The sequence below is a fragment of the Electrophorus electricus genome, chromosome 19 (genome assembly GCF_013358815.1).
Source record: "Electrophorus electricus isolate fEleEle1 chromosome 19, fEleEle1.pri, whole genome shotgun sequence".
In the NCBI taxonomy this organism is placed as follows: Eukaryota; Metazoa; Chordata; class Actinopteri; order Gymnotiformes; family Gymnotidae; genus Electrophorus; species Electrophorus electricus.
Window position 1 is genome coordinate 1483585 of NC_049553.1, and position 22540 is coordinate 1506124.

Here is a 22540-nt window from a genome sequence, read left to right on the forward strand (position 1 = left end):
GTGCACTTCCTAGAAAATATGCCAAGTTGTAATCAGAAAGGATTTAAATTATGAATAGAGCAACTTCTGTTAAGGGCAAATCCATAATCATTTACACTAGGACAGTATGAGGTCGAAGAGCCAGTGTAGTCATACATAGAAAGTAAACTGAATACATCTTAAGCACTAGGACAGAGTTGGTTAAAATGTGCTATACAAACACACAAAGGCAGATGAACAGGAGAACAGGACAACTGATACTTAGAACAATGACCAACAAACAAGACTAGGAAAAAACCCAGAACTAAACAGGGTGAAGACAAGACAGTGAGAAACACCTGTAGACAGTACAGGGTGGAAAAAGAATAAAAACAAAACAAAACACCATTGTGTTGATTCTAAATTATCTTAGGGGTGCTGAGAAATATACTATATAAATGTAACTTCATTTATTTATTCATTCAAAACATACATGAAAGCTAGTTCCCATGGGAATTTTGATGCCAGAAGAGGGGAATCATATTGTCTACAAATTGACTAAAATTGTCTAAGAATTGTATACCTTTTGTTTTTGTTGATGTGTAATTTTGCACATGTGTTTATTGAAACTTACTTGCATTACAAACCTTCTCATGGAGTTTTAATAATGTTTTGGTGAATTAAAATAGGTCATGCTTTGGTGTACAAACAGTGCATTTTAATTGTTTAAAATAGAATTTAACCAAAGTAATGTTTTTCTTCTTTCTCTCAGCCTACACATTAATTATAAACTTAAATAATTTGCTTAACCACTCCCCTGAGGGTTCTACATGCAAAGAATATGTATACTATGTATGTAGAACAATCAGAGGACAAGGAACATCCTACTCAAGGAACATCCTACAATGTTTGTACAATTGAACTGTTGTTCTTTTTGTTTGTTTGTTTGTTTTTTGTCTATTTGAAATATTGTCTTACCAAAAAAAACAAATGTTTTATTGGTACTTTTTGTCAATGGTCTTATTTTAGAGTAATTCTGAATATGATGTATTAATATAATAAATATAATATTTTTGGGCTTACTGAGACATGCAATAAAAAAGACAAAAGAAATCATAACTTTCTTGCACTATTTCCAATGGACACTGTATGATACTGACAAAGAAAAGTTGCTTCAGGCAGCAAAACCATTTTAAAAACAAGTATATCAAAGACAGAAACAGAGTACCTCTTTTCCATTGCTTCTCATCCCCTAGGGGATTAGTCCAAGTGAGTTATGTCCCTCAAATCCCCCCCCTAAAATAATGGGTATATCCCACTATAACTAATCAGCGTTACCAGGGGTGTTCAAATAAGCACAGATTCTACACACTAAAAATAACATTCTTTGTTCATACACATAGCAAAATATATATATATATTTTATATATTTATATATATATATATATATATATATATATATATATATATATATATATATATATATATTACTCATTCTTATTATAAACCATTATAAATATCATAATAGTGCCTCTTACCTGTATCCCTTTCATTAATGATAATCAGAGTGCAATGGTCTATCTTCAAAGTTAGAACTATAGCCTCCACCACCAGACCATCCAGGGCCTTTTTAAGGTTTAAGATCATGTTCTGCGGCCTTTTTAAGGTTTAAGATCATGTTCTGTGGCCTTGCTGTCCTGTGGTTTTACAACAGCTGCAATGACCAAGAGAAATATTTTTAATCTACCTTTGATTAATCCTGACTACTACAGAATACAATCAAAGGGATATTGGAATAGCCACAAAATAGTGTACACACACTGACATCAGGGATGCCAAAGATATATTAGTGTGAAAACACATATTAGTATATTCTATAAGTTTTCACTGAACAGAATAAATAGTCCACCTACACCTATAGCTCCAGTGAAGCAAGAAACAAACAATATGACTGACATCATGTTGTTTTATTGTGGATTCCAACCACAATAAAGCTCTCGCTGATGACTGCGTAACAGGTTGGTTGTGCTGGTGACATGATCCACATATCATGTAAATAATACATATCACATACTTTTTGTTACAAAAGGCATTTATAGTAACTAAACCATAAAATCTGCACCATAGTAAAGGGCTTACAGAAATTATAATATTTAAGCAATAAAACATTTTCACAGTGTATGTGATATCCAACAAAACAATTCCAGTTCAAAAGAAATAAAATATGATTCACATAACCATCTGTGCATTTCTTTAACTGCGTACTTAGCATAGCATTTCCTGTATTTGGTATGGTTTCTATTATAACTGCATAGGATCTAGGAGATACATTCCAAAGAACACAAGCATCTCGACGCCATAGTTTACCAGTGTTTGATTCTATCATTTGATTTAAGCTCTTTTAGTTCATGTTAATGGTGTCCAGGACCTGAAACTAAGTGCCTGTGAATAATTACCAAAACAAAATCCCAAGCCATGCCACCCTCACGTCTTTCTCTAGGGAATGAGAGAACCCTGTCTGTCCCCACACAAGCACTCATACATTAAAGGGATAACATAGGTGTGACTATATAAAATTAGCAAAATGTATTTATCCAATTACACAGACTACAACTGACAGATCACAAACAAACTAGAAAATGAACCACATAAGCTGCATCCCTACAGTTTGCAAGTGCATACAGGTTCACTCCGATAATTTACACAATCCACTCAAATCCTAAATATCATATACACACATTCACAAGCTGGCACATTCATTAGCCCATAATGAATATTAAACTAACACAGTCTCTTAAAGCCCTGAGTATATAACTTGTGCTGCACTAGCTATATTAACAGCCACAGCACATTACAAAATAAATAAATAAATAAATAATAGAAAACTAACTACATCTGAACCTGACAAAAAACATAACTCATACAAGAAGTAAAGAAAAACAAAACCTGACCAATAATTTGAAGCAATAAATAAATAAACAAATAAGTGACCAATAACTAAACCAGCAAAAAACAAACAAACAGCACAGCTGATCATATTAACTGCAACTCACCTGGACTAATGCTCACCACCATTTTACTGGGACACTACTAATTATTAGATCCTAGAGCCCCACAGTTTCCATGACTACTGTCACTAGTATCCGCTGTGTCCTAAAGCCTGCTGTTATTAGCCTGACCTAATGAGTACAGGGTCATTCTCCCTACATTCACTTTTCATGTCTCCTCATCAACATTCCTATCTTGTTCATTTACACTTTGAGGAACCTTTGTCGTGTGGGTTTTAAGCTTGTTATTGAACAAAAGCTCTGTTGGTGTTCATATCAAAAGGGTGTTAATCTGTGGTTTACTAGTGCTAAATAAAGGTCAGTTTTTGAGTTATCCTTCTTAATGAGAAATTTCACTTTTTTCACTATTTTCAATGAGTCTGTTGCAGTGGAGATATAATGCACTAGAAGTCACACGATTAAACTCGCTGAACTTGGCAAAATTGCTGAATAGACATTCCATCATAATAATGTCCATTATTAGTCATGACTATGTCATGAGTACTATGGCATGCAAATGCAAATGCCTCCTTCAGAAGTGCTATTTCAGGAGAGTACAAGTAGCAAACTACAAGGAATTTTCCCCCTCAAATTTTACCCACTTTATGTTTTTAGAGTAGCAAGTTTATTTTGGTCAATTTGTACATCCACATATTAACTCTAACAAATCTCTCACAGTTTATGCATTTGACCCAATTGCACATACCCACTGTGAGGTAGCTTCCCCACTGTATGACTTCAGTTTCTCTTTGTTTTTAGACAGACAGACATTTGCAAAGTGGTTATTTTTGCTGCTCTTTGACATTCCTTTGCCAAAACCACTGGCATGTGGCCTCCACAGCGCAGTGCTGAATCTTCTTTTTGATTTACATGCTTTTACATGCTTTCCAGCACTGTGCCACTTTACTGCTGTGTTTGATGCTTCTATTTTTAGCACCAAAGCCTAGTTTTTTAATTCTGTACTGAGTTGCCTCGACTACCTGACAAACCTTTACTACTTTTTCAAGCATCAAACAAAGCAACTTTTCTCTTAATCCCTTGTCACACACATACACATCATTATTCAGTTGTATACCAGTGAGTTTTTTAAGGTCACCAACGTTACGTTAGACTTTTTAATTTCAAGGCTATTATAAACTCTACAGATTTTGACTCAATTGTCTAGTGCTGAAAATGTATCTTTCATACATCTTTTTTTTTTTTTCTGGAAATGCAAAAATGATTAGAATTTGTCTATTACTGGTCTATAGTTCTACCATCAGCTGCATGCTGTGGAAAACATCCAGGACATCACTTCCTGCCACTGTTAGAAAAATTATGACCTTTCGACTGTCCTATATTTCATCAGTCCCTATTGCATTCATACAAAGCATGAGTTGTTGTTTGAACCCTTTCCACTGTTCCTCAAAGTTCCCTGTCAACTTTAATTTGCTTGGTGGCTTTTCTAGCTGCTACACAAGATACTTGGTTAAGTATGGCCTAGCATGAGCAACAACTCAGCACTTTTCAACTTGCCTTTCGATGTCTTTTTGTTTACTTGCTAATCTGCATGTGAGCTTTTAGTTCATGAACTCCTGGTACCATTCTATAGTGGCAGCACTATGTTCATGCACAGTTAATTTACTAAGGGAAGTAGACTATGCCACCTTGGGAATTTCACCCAAGAAATTGAAAATGCCTCTAAAAGGCCTCAAGTTCATTAGACCAGTGGGCAAAAGACAGGAAATTATTTAAAAACAAAACAATTAAAAAAAAATTGAATTTTATGCCACAATTTTTTTTTTTTTTAATCAGGTAGCTATAGGAGTAAGATGAAAAATACATATAAAAAACCAGTCACATCAAGAGAAAACCAGCATTAAAGGTGCTGAATCTTAATATGGTAAACTTTATTGGGCTCATTTAACACTACAATCACTCACAAGCAGTACAAAATAACAAACACCAACATATCTCAGCTACTTCCAATTATCACCACAGCAGCAAGTGGAACAAATTGGGTAGTGCTTTGAGCAGTTATATCCAGTTCATGTAGTGGAGTCAACACATTCTTCATAATAAGAACTCAAGGAACTGTGAGTGATAAATATACCCTCACTTGAAGCAGGAACAGCTATGGTTACATCATAAAGTCTATCCCTATAAAAATATAAATGGTTTACAGTCTTAAAAAACCAAAAGATAAAATCATGAGGTAAATGTGCAAGCACATAATATCTGAGGTGAGAGCTGAGCCAATACATCAGGTTAGAAACTTCAGTCTTATCAGCTGGTGAGGCAGACACTGAGGGAAATATCCTGAGGACATGTGGTCAACATTGTTAAATGAATATTCCAACCCATGTAGTTCTCTGAAGAAAAAAAAAGCAAAGCCAACTGGTAGCGCTAGAGGTGGAGGCCAACACAATCCAGCAGTCCTCATCATTGTCAGCCTTTGAGCCTCAGTGTCATTCAGGGTTTGGTGACCTTCCTTGCCATGGCCTGCCACACAGGGAAGGCCTCTACCCATCTAGAGACAAGCATGAGTACCCATTGGAAAACTTTGTCTTTGGGCAATTGAATAAAGTCCATCTGAAGGTGAGTGAATGGGCCATGAGGGCAAGCGGCGTGACCAATGGGACTCACTTGGGCTTAGATTTGAGGCAGGGAATACAGTGTCTGACTCACTCCCATACCTCAGTTCCACACCTCAGTTTGGATATCAGGGTATACACATGAAGACTTGAGTATAGCATGTCTTCTGCTCTCCATGGTGGGCCATGGTATAATACATATTGATCAGGCTGCGGAGAGGATGGAGGGTGGAAAAATGCGAAGGTGCACTCCATCTTGACGTGGGATTTCCCACACACCCTCACTTGACAGGACTGGGGACAGTTACTTGACCTGCAGCTTGTCAGAAAGGACATCATTGGAAAGGGCAAAAGGATGAACGGCAGGAGAGACAGCAGAAAAAGGGAAAAAGCAGCAGTCTGAATGGCAGTCAGTCAGTTTGTTATACTGGGCTTCAGGCATAGTAAAGTTGCTGGGACCAGTGGCCCTGCAGATAGCCAGGGAAGAGAGTGAGGAAGGTAAGGGGAGGAAACCATCCACCAAGTTGGTGTGTGCATTGAGGTTGCCTGAGGTAGAGAGGTAGCTGCAGTGGTGTCACAAAAGGCCATAGGAGGCATATGCTGTATAAATGGTAAAGAAAGAGGTTGGGGATTAAGAATACTGTTGTATTGCAGCACATAGAGGGTATAGTTCCACCACTTGGAACTCACCATTGGGGAGGGACCTAAGAGTCGCAACAGAACCATCAGAAAGGATGACAACCCAGCCAGCATGACACATGCCAGAGTTCATGAAGGAGCTGCCATCAACAAAGAGTCATGCAGAATCAGGCAGGAGTGTCTCAGTAAGGCTGTGGCCTTTCTCTGCATTGAAGCAGTCAAACGGCTTTCTCTCAGTCAACAGTAATGTAAGGCATTGTTAACAGTTAGAACAGCTAGGTAGTGCATGCTCTGTTTCTCATGTTCCCTTGCTGTGACGTAGCTTCCATAAATTGACTACCGTTTTATTTCTTGAAGGTGAGTCATGCTGATTTAGTCCTTGTAAATAATTAATACTAATCCTTGGAAAACATTAAACATCCAGCAATGTCTCACACAGATTAGACATGTAGTAAACCCTAAGTCATTTGTTTGGTGGGACTTAATAATTCTTTTCTGTTTACTCTTGTGATCCAATAGCTTTAAGTTGCTAGCTAATCTGAATACGCCTTTTGAGGCTGTATTCATGTACTTTATTCATTCCCTTAAAAGGCTGTTTTCATACTTTATTTCTTTGAAAATGTTACTTGGGGAAATGGATAAAGGTTAGGATATGCCCCAAGCTGTGTGTTCTGTGTTTTATGTGCACTGTGTAGTACAAGCAAAATGGAATGTAAAATAAAAGGGATAATAATAATAATAATTGTACTAGCTGTAATTTGTTTTATCAGCAGCTTTAAGAAACTGAGCTTGTTTGAATTCACTACTGTTTCATTTCTTGAAGCAACCATTGCCTGTCAAGGGGCTGAGAGAGAGAGAGAGAAGCTGGCTAGTAAAACGGCGCCACCAGCTAATGCACCACAAATTTACATTCCCTGGTTTCTCTTATTCCATCCAACATAACACAGCTTCGCTAGGGAGCTGCAGGGGAAGAAAGGGTTACAATAACGTGACCGTAAATCTGTTTTCCATAGCACACTGACAAAACAAATTAGCATACTAGTTCACCTGAGTACATCCACATTTAAATCAAAGTTTATCTTCATGTTCACTAGGCTCATGAGGATACAACTTAATAATAGCCAAGACATTTTCATTAAACTGGCTTACATAAGGTCAATCAATTAAGTTATAACAGGCAGAATCACACACTACATTAAAAAATTTCCAACCTCAAATTTATTTATTACCTTTATTAAAAATGAAAAAGGACTGGCCCCTTTGATTAACATCTTAAAGCTAATTAAGTAACCTCTAAGTAACCTTTAAGCGGTAATAAAATGCCAGCAATCAACCTGTTTTTAGTCTTCACCCCCATTGCAGGTCTTGCATCTTGGGAATGGTGTGGCCTGAAACAAAAACTGCACCAAAAAACTTCACTCCATATGGAGCAAAAGAAAACAAAATAAAACAAAATAAAAGAACCTGGGTAGCGCTGCAGTACCTTAGACCAGGCACCAGTCTTGGGCCCTTCTCTGTCTTGGTATTGCTGATCAATGCTCCGCCTGACGTCACTCTGGTCATGTATTGTTTCTCCTTGCAAATGCTAAGTTACTTCCAGTCATGTCAACTAAATTGCCCACCTCACACATGGAAAGAGTTTCTTGCTTGCGTCATACTTGTTGAAGAAACCAAACGAGCTCTGATCACAAGAGTTGTAGTGTCCACTTCAGGTCTGCTATATATTGGATTTTAGTCTTACATGGAAGCAGTTCCTCAATCCTCCTCCAAGGGACCCACAGCCAAGCACACTTTAATGTGCAGTGATATAGGTTCAAGAAGGGGACTGAGAAACACTGTATTAGAGATACATGTCAGCTGTTACAAACAGGACAGGAGAAAGCATGCAGAGTGCATCACTACATGAATATACTAGAGCACAATTCACATAGTCTGTGGACAGGATCCAATATGTTTCGTATGGGAGAACTGCAAGTAACAAGTAAATGTAAAGCTTGGACTGACTGCTATCAATCTCAATCGACAGCTACAGTAATAGAAATAATTTATTATATAGTGCTTTGCATTTGTTTAATGGCTGATATCTTTATGAAGTATTTAAATTATACTTAAAAACACAAAAAACTGAGTATAAACGAGTTCAGTCACTTTATGCTAATTGTTCTAGAATGTACACTCATGACTTTAATTTGTCTAATTTTTCACATGCAGTCAGGAATAAACTGCAGAAAGCCACTCATTCATGATATGCTTATGTTGGGTAACATGACTGTGGAAAGGGAGTGACTAAATAGTCTGCACTATTCAGCCCAGCATCATATACTACACGTAGCCAAGAGGTAAGCATCAATTTTCCACTTTTTGAATTATTTTTTTTTCCCCCAATATATTACAATATTGCTTTTCAATTTATAATGACATAACTGTTCCTAATGTGCTGAAATACTCTTCAATTGATGTATGTCTTGTATGACTTATAGTTGACTTCATTACCTAAACATTTCAGGTCTGAAGACAATGGCATGTTTTGTGGTTATGTTACCCCTTCTCTTGGCACTAGTGAAAGCCCAGGTACCTCACTGGGGGCCATGTACTGAACCTGCCACTCAGCCAGCATTCAACCTGAAACAGGTAGCATTTTTACTTCAGCTACCACACTTATTTTAATGTCATAACTATCCAACATTGTACTGTTGTATATATACACACATTTGTGCAGTTCATGGGGAGGTGGTTTGAGATTGCCAAATTACCTGCCCGGTTTGAGAAAGGAAGATGTATTGAGAGCAACTTTACCTTAAAGGTTGATGGAACAGCTCAGGTGGTGAGCTCTGAAATTCTGTGAGTGCTCCTGTTATTCTAACTAGCAAAATGTTGATAAAATGTTCAATAATGCTGCTGAATTACACTGGACAATGTCTTAAATATTAATGAAGATTGCCAACCTTTAATAGCATTTGCATAAAATGTATTACTGTTAACCAGTTTCCATTTTACTTTTCATTGATTCAGAAAAGGTGAACTAAGGAAAATTGGAGGGACTGTTATTGCTGAAGAGCCAAAGAATCCAGCTAAACTTGGCATCATCTTTTCACACGGTGAGAAATGTCACATTCTGAACTTTAGACAGAAGTGTCTTGCTGACATGTAATTTCATTACTTTAATTGCGACTAGTTTGAAGCACTAGCGATAGCAATCCCAATACCCTGCATGTAACAGTGGATCTATAGATGGTCCAACCTGCAGATGTGGTTGTCAACACTTTACATCTACTTGTTACTTGCAGTTCTCCCATACGCAACATACTGGATCCTGTCCACAGACTATGTGAATTCTGCTCTCGTGTATTCATGTATTGATGTCCTGCGGCTGTTTCATGTCGACTTTGCCTGGATTCTGAGCCGTACCCGCTCTCTGCCTGCGTCTGCCATCACCCAAGCAAGAGAGGTTTTTACCAGTAACAACATTGACGTCAGCCACATGGTCCTCAGCAGTCAGCAGGGTTGTGACAAAGACATGGACATTAACCCAAAGGCCATTAAGCCCAAGGCCACCACGATGTTCCTGTGAAGCGTTTGGTCTAGTACAACGAACGATTCCAATCTGAAAACACCGCAACAAAGCCTGCTAGAAGAACCAGCAATGCTAAAGGACAGCTGAGAAGTACAGCATGTGTTCATTATCTAGGTTTACCTGTTAAAGTGATCACTCTGAAATTACTGCAGTACAATTACAAAAGCCAGCCATTTTTGGCTTTGCAGCACTGAATCATAATGAATATGCACTAAACATTAAAAATGATCTTTGTATCACAATGCATCATGATTTGACTTCCATATTCTTCTGGATATTTTCACAAAACAGCCTTAGCTAGAACTTGGCTTTGTAGCCTTTTTTTTTTTTTTTTTTTTTTTTTAAATCGAAGTGCCCCTGTGTGGCCTTAATGAAAATTGCAACTTGGGGCTCTCCATCTAAAGCAGGTTAAATGTTACCTATACAAAGCAGAACAAAGTTCCTAGTCCCAATTTCTGCATCTACAAATTAAGTAGAGAATAAGTGAACCAAATTAGTAGAGATAAATAATTGAACCAGCATACATCATTTATGATTTTTATTTCAGAAGTTAAACATGCAGAGAATGTGTTTTATAGGTGGGAAAAGCAACAGTTTACTCTACTGAGTTTACTCTAATGGAGAGCTTATTATGAGAAGAGCTGATGGAGGACTTGAGCTAGAAACTACAATTCACTGGGGTTCACTGGAAAATAAAGTCACAAATGCACAACAGCTAGAAAAAAAGTGTCTGCAGGTGACAGTGGGAAAGTGTGTCTGAGGGCATGCAGGGGACGGGAAGAGTTTTATCTGAAATCAGATTCTCAACTTTTTCAGCGGAACTGCAGGGGGCTAATGCGCAGCCCAATCACATCCTTACCAATCTCTGTTACCTAGGAGACAATAGATTTTGCATCAGCTCCCGCAGATAAGCAACAAATTCTAATTTATAGCTGAATGTCAAGTCTAGGCAATACTGTCCTGGTGGCACTGACCTGTGTGACTCTGCAGACCTGGCCTTTGTAGGTCGGACAGTAGCAGGCACCTGACAGAGGGCACTTCTCCACTGGCCGACCGCGGTACAGCGGAACGAAAGAAGCAGCACACAGGTCAAAGGGATTATGGGGATCATAGTTCAGTTGGTGTGCATCTGTGAGGGTTTTCTCACATGCTGCAAGAATCTTTCGTGTCTGTAACCGAGAAGAATATGGGTGTCAAAGAGTATCCATGGTAAGAGCACACCTTCCAGAAAGGAGCCAACACAGACACACACGCGCACCCAAGGCCCACCACCACTTACCTGCTGTGCCACATCAGGTTTGGGGCCAAGTTCGAGAAGGCGGCGGGCAAAGCCAGCGGCTGTTTTGAAGTTGCGGAGTTTGAAGAAGAGATTGAGCGCAGTACGCAAGACCAGCACCATGTGGACAGGCTGTAGGTTGCAGTGAGTGAAGTACGCTGCCATCTATCACACACACCCACAAGGATGTTACATGACATTCAAAGCTACTGTGGGTAAAGTACTTAGTGGAACCTATACAAAACACTTTTTTCTAAGTAGTTAAGAAATAACAGGTCACTACATTCTTACACACATTTCTTCAGCACTGACAGGCAAATACAGAGAACCACATGCACAAAGACATGATCTCCCAATACCCACCCACACTGTAAGACTGCACTGAAACACACAGGTATATCCCGAATGATGTGTACCTCACACAGCCTCTTCTGCTGCTCCAGTGTATCTTTGGGCAGTTTCTTCCTTTCTGTTTCCATGGTGAGACCCACAATGTACTCTCTACAGATGGTAATCAACTGCTGAGCCTGAGAAACGTCAGAAGGAATACGTCAACCAACCAAGGCACACATGCATAAGCTAAACAAATACACAACACTCTTTAACAAAACAAATGTGCATGCACAACAGGCTTATATAGGGCTTTCCATCCATCTTGTCAAACATATGAATAGAGGGTAAGAGCAGGTCCTCAGCATGTTCTTTGATTAGTTCTGTATTATCAGCTTGGTTTTTACATTTGCCTTCTCCACTGGCAAAGCATGCGAGATCACATACCTCTGCAATCTCCTGTTTGTTGTCAACTACAAGTAGAGGCACAGAGAGCAGGATGGCCCGAAAGCGCTCCACTGCCTCGTCAAACCGCCCAGCTGTGGTGAGCTGGTAGCAGTGCTGCAGCCGGGAGATGATGTCAGCTAGCCGCAGGCCCACCGCAGGCAGGCCTGCCTTTGGTCCACAGTCCTTCCAGTTCCTCTGTGGGTAACCCTGTAGGCAGGGCAGCGAGGGCAAACCCAGGTAACAGGTCCGGCCCCGGGTCAGTGTCTGCATGAAGAGCTGCTTATAGGGTCCAAACTGCACCACACCGACTTGGTCATGCAGCAACTGTAAGGGGGGGGGGGGGGGGGTTGAAACGTGTCAGATGATGTGTGAGACTAACAAGAAAAACAAAACAAAAGCAAAGAATGGAAAAAAGGTGTGTAGAACAGCAGATGGAAGGGGAATGTTTATGGTGTGTACTTTACCCTCATGGCAGTCTCAAAGGAGCCAGCCAGGATGTGATCCACGGCCAGCTGGGAATTATTACACCACATCTGAGTGGGGCCAATTCCCTTAGTGGGTGGGACAAAGAACCCTTCCCCCTCAGACCCTCCTCCTGCACCAGTAGGCACATCCTATTGGTACACAAAACAGTATTGTTTCAGCAGATATATATATATATATATATATTTATATATATAGAATAAACAGTACACTTTTTCCTCTGGGGGCTTTTTAGGGGTCTAATATGAACGGTCCAAAAGACAGAGGGTAGTGGGAACAATGACCAGTTCTGGAGGCAGATCCAGATCCTCCTCCACCTCCCAGCCTCCACCCTCCTCCTTCCCTCCTTCATCACCCAGGGACTCTGGAGCATCCATAAAGCCATCTGCTCAAGGACAAGAAAAACACAAATAATGACAAAATGACAAAACATTTCTCCATGCACTGTGTGCCAAAGGGTAAGGGAAACAGACAGAGATAGACAAACACACAACAACAACAACAACAACAACAACAGGTGAAGACACTGAGGTTGGAGAGACTGACCCTCATCCAGGTGGAGCTCTGCATCCTCTCCCCAGCCCTCTCCTCCAGGGGCATCCATGTCCAGATCAGCTGCCATCTGACCTGCCCTTCCTATATACACACACACACACACACACCCTCTCTGAGGAATGCACATAGACACACAAGCAACTTCAAGTGACCTTAGACCCCTGTGCAGTCACTGACCCTTGGGAGTGATGGCCCCCTCGAAGAAGCCCTTGGAGACAGTGAGCAGCGGCCAGTTGGTGTCCAGTGGGTTGATGGGAGGAGGAGGCTGCAGTAGCTGTGCATTGGGATCCACCTCTGGGATCTACACACAGGAAGCCAGCACTGGCATCACTGCACATATCCATGGAATTGCCTGTGCTGCTGTGTGTGCGCGCAAGCATAGGGTAGAAGAGCATTGGTAGAAATATCTTACCATCTCTTTCTCAAGGTCAAAGGTCTCCTTCAGAGCCTCAGCCTCCTCGTCCAGGCCATGGGTTGCTGCCGTCAGATAAGCCAGAGATTCTGGGCACACAAAATGGTTAAACAGTTACTATAGGCACTGGATTACCAGGGTGCTGCAGTGTTTGTAGTGCCCTTAGGGGATGTGTATGTGAATGAATGTAGTTGCTCTTTGGTATTTGTGCAACAGTATTATGGAACACATAGTTGTGTGTATAGATCTATTAGGGTGTGTGTGTGTGTGTGTGTGTGTGTGTGTGTGTGTGTAGCTGTTCTAAAATATATAAATAGCTGCTTACTTACTCTGTCCACAGTTCTTCAAGATACGCACTCTCTCATTCACATCCCCCAAGTACAGAGCACCCTGATAGTGCCCACTCATATCCTTCCTGATCTCCGCTATAGGACGCAGCACAGCAAAGTCAGCACACACACATCCCATAGTCCTGAATAGCTAAAGTCCCCTTCCAGTGTTCTGAATCCCCGCATGCTTTCTGTTCTACATACCAATCTTCATCATCTTCCTCAGCTTGGCCAGGTTGCCCGTGATTAGATAAAGGAAGGTAAGTTTGTCGAAGTTCTTGGTTCTTTGGTAGCACATCTCCACCACCTGGTGATGACCCTGCAACAGTGCAGCCTCACCTAGACGCTCCCAGCATCCCCGCTCATCTAGGGCCTTTGCAGCCTCCAGTGCCACCTGCAGGAGGCAGGGAAATATAAACCCAGCCCACACCTCACAGAAAGGTCCTGCAAGTTTTGGGCTAAAACACAGTGTTTGAGCAGACAATTTATGAAACAATTTAGAACCAACAGTTTCTACAAGATGTCAATGGTCACCTCAATGTTGCCGCACTCAAGAGCCAGGCTAAAGCGGGTCTTCTCGTCTTTTACGAAGTGCAGCGCCACCTCTGGGTAGCCCTTCTTCTGCAGATAAGCTATGATAGACTGGCCCACCAGCTTAGCATTGCGCACCATGTGCAGCACCTAAGTATGTACATACAACAGAGGTGGTGCACTAAGAGAGAAGTGTGGCATGTTTTAAAAACAGCTCAACTTTACAAATAAATTTGTACAAAATATGACATGGCAGCCTAGATTTGGGATTAACTACCCAGTCAGTAGTGACACTGGAAGAAGTTACAGTGGAAGAGAGGTCGGCGTCCCTACCTCATCGTACTTGCGGTTAACGAGGGCAAGTTTAAAGCGGTACTCAGTGGGGTCGATATTGAGCACTCGGGGCCTGCATTCACGGTCCAGGCAGTAGACGCTATTCCCTCTCACACGTGTTACATAGATGGGCAGGTCCAGAGTGCGGATTATGCCATGATCACTGAACAGGGGGTTTGAAAAGAGAGAGTGTCAGAGTCACAATGGACTGGCATAATTAATTTGTCATTACCAGAGAGAAGGGGTCCGTGGCACATAACTAAGCATTGAGTAAATGCTCTGGTTACAGCTTACTGCAGCCATCTGTAGTCTAGGGTGAAGGAGTCTGCAGGGGAGACTAGTCTACAGAGCTGTGGGTGAAGACAGAATTGGATGCAGTACCCAGAGGTGAGGGCATATTTGATGTGGTTAGAGGTTGTGTAGATGAACACTCCACTCTCGTCCCATGCGCCACTCTTCACGCGGATGTTCTCATGGATGTTGCACAGGCTCTCGAGTTTCCGGTTGCAGATCATGATGGCTTGGGGGGAGACCGGCATCTGGTTAACAACAACCTCAAATACTCTTCCTATATTATTACAACATTTATTACCATTACTGTTATATCTGCTATTATCCTTAAGGTCAAATTATTTCAACATAATCACAATGTTATAAAATAATACTTAAAGTTGAACTCCAGTGACAAATACTGTATTGACGTAACATCAATGAAGTTTTCAAAAGGCATGCGGGAGCAGTGTTTGTACAGTACAGCATAACACTATGACAAAGGGAGTGGAATCCTACAAGTCCTGGAAAACAGCTAACCTACTGCTGCTCATAATGGCAGGGTGGGAGATTTCTCTCCACTCGATTCTCAACTGAAAAGGAACAGAAGAGATCTTAGTGCAACAAAAATTAACCAAGGCCATACAATGCCATGGCACGAGCAGGCATGACATGCATTTAACAAAATGGCACATGCTTACCTTAGCAAGTGTCGTTAGCTATTAGTTAGCCAATAGGCACTAATGTTATCTGCTGCTGTACAGCATGACACAAATGCAGGAAAATTCCACTCAAATGCTGACACGGCCAAAAAAAAAAACCTAAACTTGATGAATTTCAGTATTTATACCCTTAAGCAATGTGTTAGTGTTTATTTATTAGTGTTTAGTGTACCTAAATGTAATTACACCTTATAGACAAAATCTTTCACTGGAGTTCAACTTTAAAGATGTTGAGGAACTGGCTGCAATACCGTGTTTGGCCAGCAGGGCAACATGGCTTGTGTCTGCGCTCCACACAACATATTTGACCTTGGCAATTTTAACAGTGGCAAGAGAACGCTTCTGCTGAACATCAAACAGGGTGACACCGTCAGCGTCTCGGAGCAGCAGAGAGCCCGTGCCAGCATAGAAAATTTCCTCACAGCTTGGAACCTGGACTTTTTTCACAATCTCATTCTTCAAGTTCTTTATTAGCAGCTGCAGAGAGAACACACACTGATTATCAAATAGCTGTCAGCACAATTAATAACCAACAGAGTTCCTAAGACAACTTTCCAAGTTATCTGATGTGAGAAAAGTGTTTAAAGATGACTGTTTCAAAAGGGACATTACAAAATTATCCTAAGAGACATAACTTGCTACCAACTACATTTCCAAAGCATCATGAAGACTTGTAAGAGCTCACTTTAAGAAATTTATGACAATGATTTCAGCTCCAAAATGTGGAATTCTAAAAGTATCATGAACAGGAGTAACAATGTACAATAATCTTACAGAGTGCATCCGGTCTAACACAGCAAAGCGATTCCTGGCCACCCAGACTGCCGTCAGACCTGAAGAGCGTTTTCCCTCTGGTGCTACAGACACAATACAATAAAGATCTGCATTACTCTGTATACTCAACATTAAAGCAGCAGAAGATTTTATATACATGAGCCTAATAACAACCAATCAGAGCCAGAAGTGTCCAACAGAGGTCAATAACTGCTTTTTTGATGTTTTTTTAAAAGAATTTAAATCACAAAGCTAAGATAGTAATGGCTACAGTGACACTCCATAGTGCATCTGATTCTACTATGATGTTGCAGTCGAGCAAACAGTAGCTCGTTCCAATGCCAAAGTTAGCATTGTTTTATTTGGGAGTTGCTGTAAGTTGTAGGCAGTCGCATCGGTCCTCTATTATTTGTGTGTGCCTGTGCTCTCAAAGCTAAAATGTTTGCATAAGTGATTTACTCCTTATTTAGCACTGTTCATGACAGTTTCTTCATGAACCAAACAGCCAAGTTCTGTAATAAGTGTGTGCTAGTTCTTCTACCGAATAGTTATTGCTGTAGATTACTTCTTATGTATAAAATATTTTCTTCTGCATGTTTGTTAGCATTGTTGACATTTCACAACATGTACAGCAGCCTCTTGTGGGGAGGGGCTCTGGAGGCAGGGCTACACACAGCAGAGAGGGAAGGGGAGGGGCCTGGTAGTAGATCTCATTCAAATTTTCAAGCCAAGTCCACTCTCTTGTCAATGTTACTGACTGCAGCTTTAAACATGATTGTCATCTCTGCAAACATGCAGTAGAAGAAAATAATATCCAGTAGGTGCTCACCATCAGGATTCTGGGAGTCACTCTCACGAGGGATGGAGTAGAGGTCATATGTGCTGTTCTCCAGGTTAGTAGCTCTCTGGGGAGACAAGACAATCACACAGACACATTGAGGTTTAGTCGCTTTGAGATGAGGCTAATCTTCATGCATTGGTCTAGTGTAAAGCTGCTTTGTGACATCTGTTGTAAAAAGTGCTATATAATATTGTGTGTGTGTGTGTGTCAGACTTGCATACCACAGGAAAGTGCTGAGAATGTGTAGGTTCACTAGAGGTAAGCTGTGTGTGTGTGTGTGAGAGAGAGAGAGACTTTGGGACATACAGTGCACAAGAGGACAGCGTTCTCTGCAGGGTTGTACGACATGCTGAATACAGGAAACTTGGAACCACTAGAGGATGGAGAGAAACAGATCATTTGGTAGGACGACCTTAAGAAAAGACAGCATTAAAGCAGAGCAATTTAAATAGATAGATGTACAGTAGACAAGATGAGTTGGGTAAAATGTAGAAATAGATCTTTGAGGGGGTGGGGGGGCCACCTGCGGAGCTGCATGACGGCAGTGTCTTTGCTGCTGTTGAAGTCCAGCTGGCGCAGGAAACGATCCTTCACATAGTACAGCATGTTTCCATAAACCGCATAGGCAGGGCGCTCCCGCTCCAGTTTAAACACCAGCATCCCACTGTCATGACCTGACACATGCACGCACACAAGATGCGCACTCAGCACAAACTGGCTAGCACTAATTCAAATCAAGAGACAGAAAACCTAATCCATATATAACACAGACACATTTTGAAGGATACAAGAGTATATCAACATTTGATCATTTACTTTACAAAAATAAATGCATCTGTGACAAGGTGGGTGCAGTGGTGGAACAGGGGTTGTAACATGTAAAAGCCACCAGTGCAATGGTTTGAACCTATTTAGGCTTAAAACGGAGCCTGTGCTAATGCCTCCATGAACCTGCTCTTAGCACAAACGCAACACATTTGTGAGGCTGCATAAGATATTTTCCTCACTTCAAGCAAGCACGTAAAGATGTGTCCAATTTCTCACAGTAGGATATTGACAAGAAACACCTCTAAAATACACTAAAAATACATTTCCCAGGAAGTGAATCTGTGTGGGTCATGAAAACGGCAAACAAGATTTCTGCCAGCACTATGGTCTTATGCCTCATTGCCGCACTTTTGCCATATCCACTAAAATATAGCCTAAAATTACACCCACCAGCAGCAAAGAGATTGAGATTGGGGTGAGCTCCAAGCACCCAGAAGCGGTCGTGGTCCCGACGGAAGGTTTGGACACCTGTCCTCTTGGACATATCCCACACACGGATACTCTTGTCTTCCGAGTTGGACAGAATGAGCTCCTGGCGAGGGTGGAACACTGCACAGGACACGTTGTTATAGTGTCCCCTACAGGTGTCCAACTCCCAAGCCTTAGACTCTGCAGAATCAGCAGAGAGCAGGGGATTACAGTAGGCCATTTTAGTACAATAGTAACAACACAGCACTGAAGTCCAGAGGTGAGTTCCTATTGCCACACTGGTATGTAGGCAGCAGGAAACAGCTATGCTCAGTGTTGGAAGCATACACTCACCGTTCATCCTCCAGATCTTCACCTGACGGTCGTCTGCTCCTGACACAATAAGGGGCATGCTGGGATGGAAAGCTGCCCAGTTAACACCTCGATCGTGACCCTGAGGGTAGAGGTCAAATCTTCATTTATTTCAAACGTTCGTTCAAATCATCCATTACAGCAGCATTAAACAGGCTCGAATGAGAGCTTCTGTAATGTTTAGAGAGCTCATCAGACCTCCAGGACGTGTTTGACCACAGCATCGGATGCCCCGAACAAGTCTACTCCAGTGATGCCACGCACTTCAGTTTCAACAGCACCTGGAGAAAGGTTCTTCTTCCTCAGGCCTGTAACAAACATTTACAATCCAACGCATATGGTAGAGCCATTTACATGATACACAGGAATACCCACAAAGGGAGAGGGAAATAATAAAGACTATACACTCATATAAAAGTATAATTTTCTCATATTCTCATTATACATACACAAATTCATTTTATAAATAAATAAATGAATAAAGTATCAACTATTTAAAAAAAATGAATTTGCTTCCATGTGTGTTTTTTGTTTTGTTTTTTAACACACACACACACAAGCTATATTTGTTGGGCTGATAAACATACACAGGTACTAAGGAGCACAAGACATCTTTACACACTCATCTCAATCTCAGCTAGTGTCTGACATCATAAGTAGTCTGATATCTTGACAAACATGCTTTGTAGTTTGACACTCTAAAAAGGCATAAAAAACCACTCACTACTGGGTAGACAGCAGAAAATAATCAAATGACAGAGCATTGTCCCAACAACCTCAGGAATCTGAGTAACACTGCTAATGTGAAAGGACTCCCAGTTTATGGTGATAAGTCCCAGAAAGCAATCCAAACATGAGCAGTTTTACTCGCAGCTTCTCGTTGCATTGCAACCCAGAACAGAGAGGAGACAGAGAGAAAAGCAGGGCAGGATGTACTACGGCTGATCTTAGAACCCCCAAAATGGCTGCTGCATGATTAAAAGCCCAACAAAAACTGGACGCAGAAGCTGCACTAGGAACCCAATGTGCGGGTGGGGATGTTTCTGCAGGGGCATGAGAACAAGCTGAAGAAAGAGGGGATGAATTTGCCTGGTGGGTTGATGGGGTGGTGGAGGGCAAAAAGTGCTCTGATGGGATACAATGTCTAAATTGCAAAAATTAGGGCATGCGTTTATTACAAGGTGCATCTAGATGCATGGTTTGAGTCATGCATTTGTCAGTACATTTCTGTAAAATGGCATATAACTAATCTGTGGTAATCCAATCCAGTTAGAAGTATACAGCAATATTTTTTTCAGGCTAGCTGGTGTTACTATCTATGTTAAAGCTATAATCCAAAACGTCAAAAACATGCAGATTAGCATACAAGGTAAGAAGAATGCCCTCTTAGTTTTATTGTTAAAAAAATATTATAGCACACACTTAGTGCTCATGCCATGTTTTTAAGTATTGTTGAATTGTTATTCTTCAGTGTGCCAAAAAAGCAAAGAAACCAGAAAGAAGGGTGAAAGTTGGGAGATGTCCTCCTGTACAGCTTGCATGCGGGGGGATTCACATATGGAAAGCAGCAAGTTAAGAGATTACTTCAATGTAATGCAAACTGTTCAGCAATAAAAAGAGAAGATTCGATGAACATTAAAGATTCACAACATGCAGAAAGAAGACAAAACCACCTCTCACAATCCTGGATAATAGCAGAACTCTGAAAACCTATGCATAAATTCAGCAAAATTGTTGCAGGTAGGTGAAAATTATTCCACCGGACAAACACCCAAGTGTGAGAGGTGATATTGTGTAGAGCCCACAGAGTTGTTACACACACACACACACACACACACACACACAGGGAGGAGAGGAGAACAATCCCTCAAATCAGAGAGAAATGTTAATGTTAGCAAGCTCCTCCTCTCATTCCAACCCCACTTCCCTGGCCATCCCCCCACACCCTCAGTCCTGTCCCAGGCCTCCTCACCAGAGATATCCCACACGCGCACAGTCTGGTCGAGACTGGCTGAAACCACCAGGTCCTCAGAAGGGTGAAACTGAGCACACATGACATAGTGATTATGTCCCGTAAGAACACTAAGAGAAAAAGAGAAAAAATAGACATATTTAATGGCAGGGAAAAGTGAACACTGCTACAAAATATAAAGGTCATACAACACAAGCACATTCAAACTTCATATGCAAACTCTCAGATATAGCGAGATACACACCAAACACAAGTCCTGGACTGCCAGTTCCAAATGCGAATGGTCTGGTCATCTGAGGCACTCAAGATCCACGGGTACTCCTGTAAAGGAAACAGACAACATGGAGTCACAGGGTGTAGCCCACACAAAGCTCTTCTGATTGTCTAACAGGCAGCATAAAATGACTCACATGATGGAAGAAGGTAGTGCGAATGTAGTCCAAGTGCCCAAGCAGAGTGAAGAGACACCGGCGAAGCTTGTAATTCCACACCTGACCGACAGGTACCAAAAAAAAAAAAAACAGTCAAGAATGAACCGCCACGTGAAGCGCTCAAGAACGTGCTGCTGTTCACGATGGTTGCCGTCATAGCATCTCCTCTCAAGTGGCCAGACAACCACAACACAAGCTTTTAATCGATCTTGAATAAGCAGATCTCAAACCTTGATTTTGTAGTCATCACCTCCTGATACAAACAGAGGCTGCTGTTTGTGAAAATCAATTCCTCGAACTGGGCCTGGCCAAAAGAGTATACACATATAAGCTCGTAAAATACAATACAAAACACTGAGAAACATTTTAGTGGGTTTGTCATACCATCATGTTCGTCAAATTTGTCGATCAGGGTGCACATACGGTAGTCCCAGAGCTGGATGATTCCATTGTGCAGACTGGCTAAAATCCACGGCCGCTTTGGGTGAAAACTAAGCCCTGTAATGGCGGAATTGTGTCAATACTGGTCAGTTTAAAAATGACCGTCAGATATGTAGAGTACATTAAATGACAGCTTTAAAGTAATGCCACGGCGTCCAACACTACAATTAACGAGCCAAGCAACGTTACCGTCACACACTCAGAAGAAAAATTGCTAGCGTCAGTTTTCAAGTTACAGATGTTTTTAATTATGTTATCTTAAAATGTTAGCAAGTACTTACTATAACGAAATTAACATAACAGGGAGAGCTTAACTATCCCATAACTATCTTTATGTTGCCAATAAATATATGCAAACTTTTGGCTAGCTAGCTAACCTAGCTAACTCGCACCAGACAGGCCTAAATGTCATTGCAAACGGCCGTGACTGGACGTTTGACAATAGTGCAATGAAATCCTATGAGAAAGACTGAATGTGTTCATGAATGTTCAAGTCAAATATACATCTACTTTTACAGAGCTATCTAGCTAGCTAGCTTGAAACCTACAGCTAATAACCTGGATAGCAAGTTACCAGTTAGCTAGCAAGCTAACTTGCCTTGAATAACTTACCTTTCACCCGAGCAGACTTTGTCTCAAATTTAGTTAACATCTCCACTTCAATAAATACACCTACTATGTGTATATTCCAGTATAGGGTAATTCTTACTTCAAAATGTTACCCCTCAATGAAAATTTAACGACAGTTCTCTACTTCCCGACCTGACACGTATACCAAAAGCAACCGAACTACTTCCTTTAATGAAGGAATAAAGCTTGACGCTTCAAAATGCCTACAGTGAAACGTCCACGTCACAGAAACCCAAATCATAGTGTTTACATACATAGAGAGCGGGATTGACAATACTAACAACAAATGCAAATACAACCTCCTTAAAAGGATTTTGTTAGAGGTGTTAATAAACGGTGTCAATTAAAAAAAAGCCGTATTAAT

General features: G+C 41.0%; 2 protein-coding genes across 2 annotated transcripts; one reads left to right on the forward strand and one right to left on the reverse strand.

Annotated features, from left to right (window-relative positions):
* Nucleotides 1–8191: 8191 nt before the first annotated feature.
* Nucleotides 8192–10018, forward strand: apoda.1 (apolipoprotein Da, duplicate 1). The gene is made up of 4 exons (XM_027014973.2): nucleotides 8192–8848; nucleotides 8937–9058; nucleotides 9230–9315; nucleotides 9505–10018. Exons 1-4 carry the CDS (start codon nucleotides 8735–8737, stop codon nucleotides 9786–9788), a joined length of 606 nt encoding a protein of 201 aa, XP_026870774.2. The 5' UTR covers nucleotides 8192–8734; the 3' UTR covers nucleotides 9789–10018.
* A 296-nt stretch (nucleotides 10019–10314) lies between these two features.
* On the reverse strand, nucleotides 10315–22353 carry copa (COPI coat complex subunit alpha). Its single transcript, XM_027013855.2, has 29 exons — nucleotides 22159–22353; nucleotides 21490–21603; nucleotides 21336–21409; nucleotides 21085–21165; nucleotides 20919–20995; nucleotides 20675–20784; nucleotides 18901–19010; nucleotides 18685–18784; nucleotides 18313–18531; nucleotides 17618–17768; nucleotides 17401–17467; nucleotides 17083–17158; nucleotides 16254–16336; nucleotides 15731–15956; nucleotides 14869–15007; nucleotides 14488–14650; nucleotides 14158–14304; nucleotides 13828–14017; nucleotides 13624–13719; nucleotides 13295–13383; nucleotides 13060–13183; nucleotides 12874–12963; nucleotides 12612–12712; nucleotides 12309–12458; nucleotides 11845–12168; nucleotides 11484–11594; nucleotides 11071–11232; nucleotides 10766–10960; nucleotides 10315–10663 (listed from the first exon to the last, which is right to left on the reverse strand). Exons 1-29 carry the CDS (start codon nucleotides 22196–22198, stop codon nucleotides 10604–10606), a joined length of 3669 nt encoding a protein of 1222 aa, XP_026869656.2. The 5' UTR covers nucleotides 22199–22353; the 3' UTR covers nucleotides 10315–10603.
* Nucleotides 22354–22540: the final 187 nt, after the last annotated feature.

Excerpts from the sequence above, each read along its gene's own strand:
- apoda.1 (XM_027014973.2), top strand. The coding sequence starts at position 8,735 with ATGGCATGTTTTGTGGTTATGTTACCCCTTCTCTTGGCACTAGTGAAA. Across the intron at positions 8,849-8,936 it reads CAGCATTCAACCTGAAACAG|TTCATGGGGAGGTGGTTTGA; the intron begins GTAGCATTTTTA and ends ACATTTGTGCAG. Across the intron at positions 9,316-9,504 it reads TGGCATCATCTTTTCACACG|TTCTCCCATACGCAACATAC; the intron begins GTGAGAAATGTC and ends TGTTACTTGCAG.
- copa (XM_027013855.2), bottom strand. The coding sequence starts at position 22,198 with ATGTTAACTAAATTTGAGACAAAGTCTGCTCGGGTGAAAG. Across the intron at positions 20,996-21,084 it reads GCACTACCTTCTTCCATCAT|GAGTACCCGTGGATCTTGAG; the intron begins GTGAGTCATTTT and ends TTTCCTTTACAG. Across the intron at positions 12,713-12,873 it reads AGAGCTCCACCTGGATGAGG|ATGGCTTTATGGATGCTCCA; the intron begins GTCAGTCTCTCC and ends GTCCTTGAGCAG.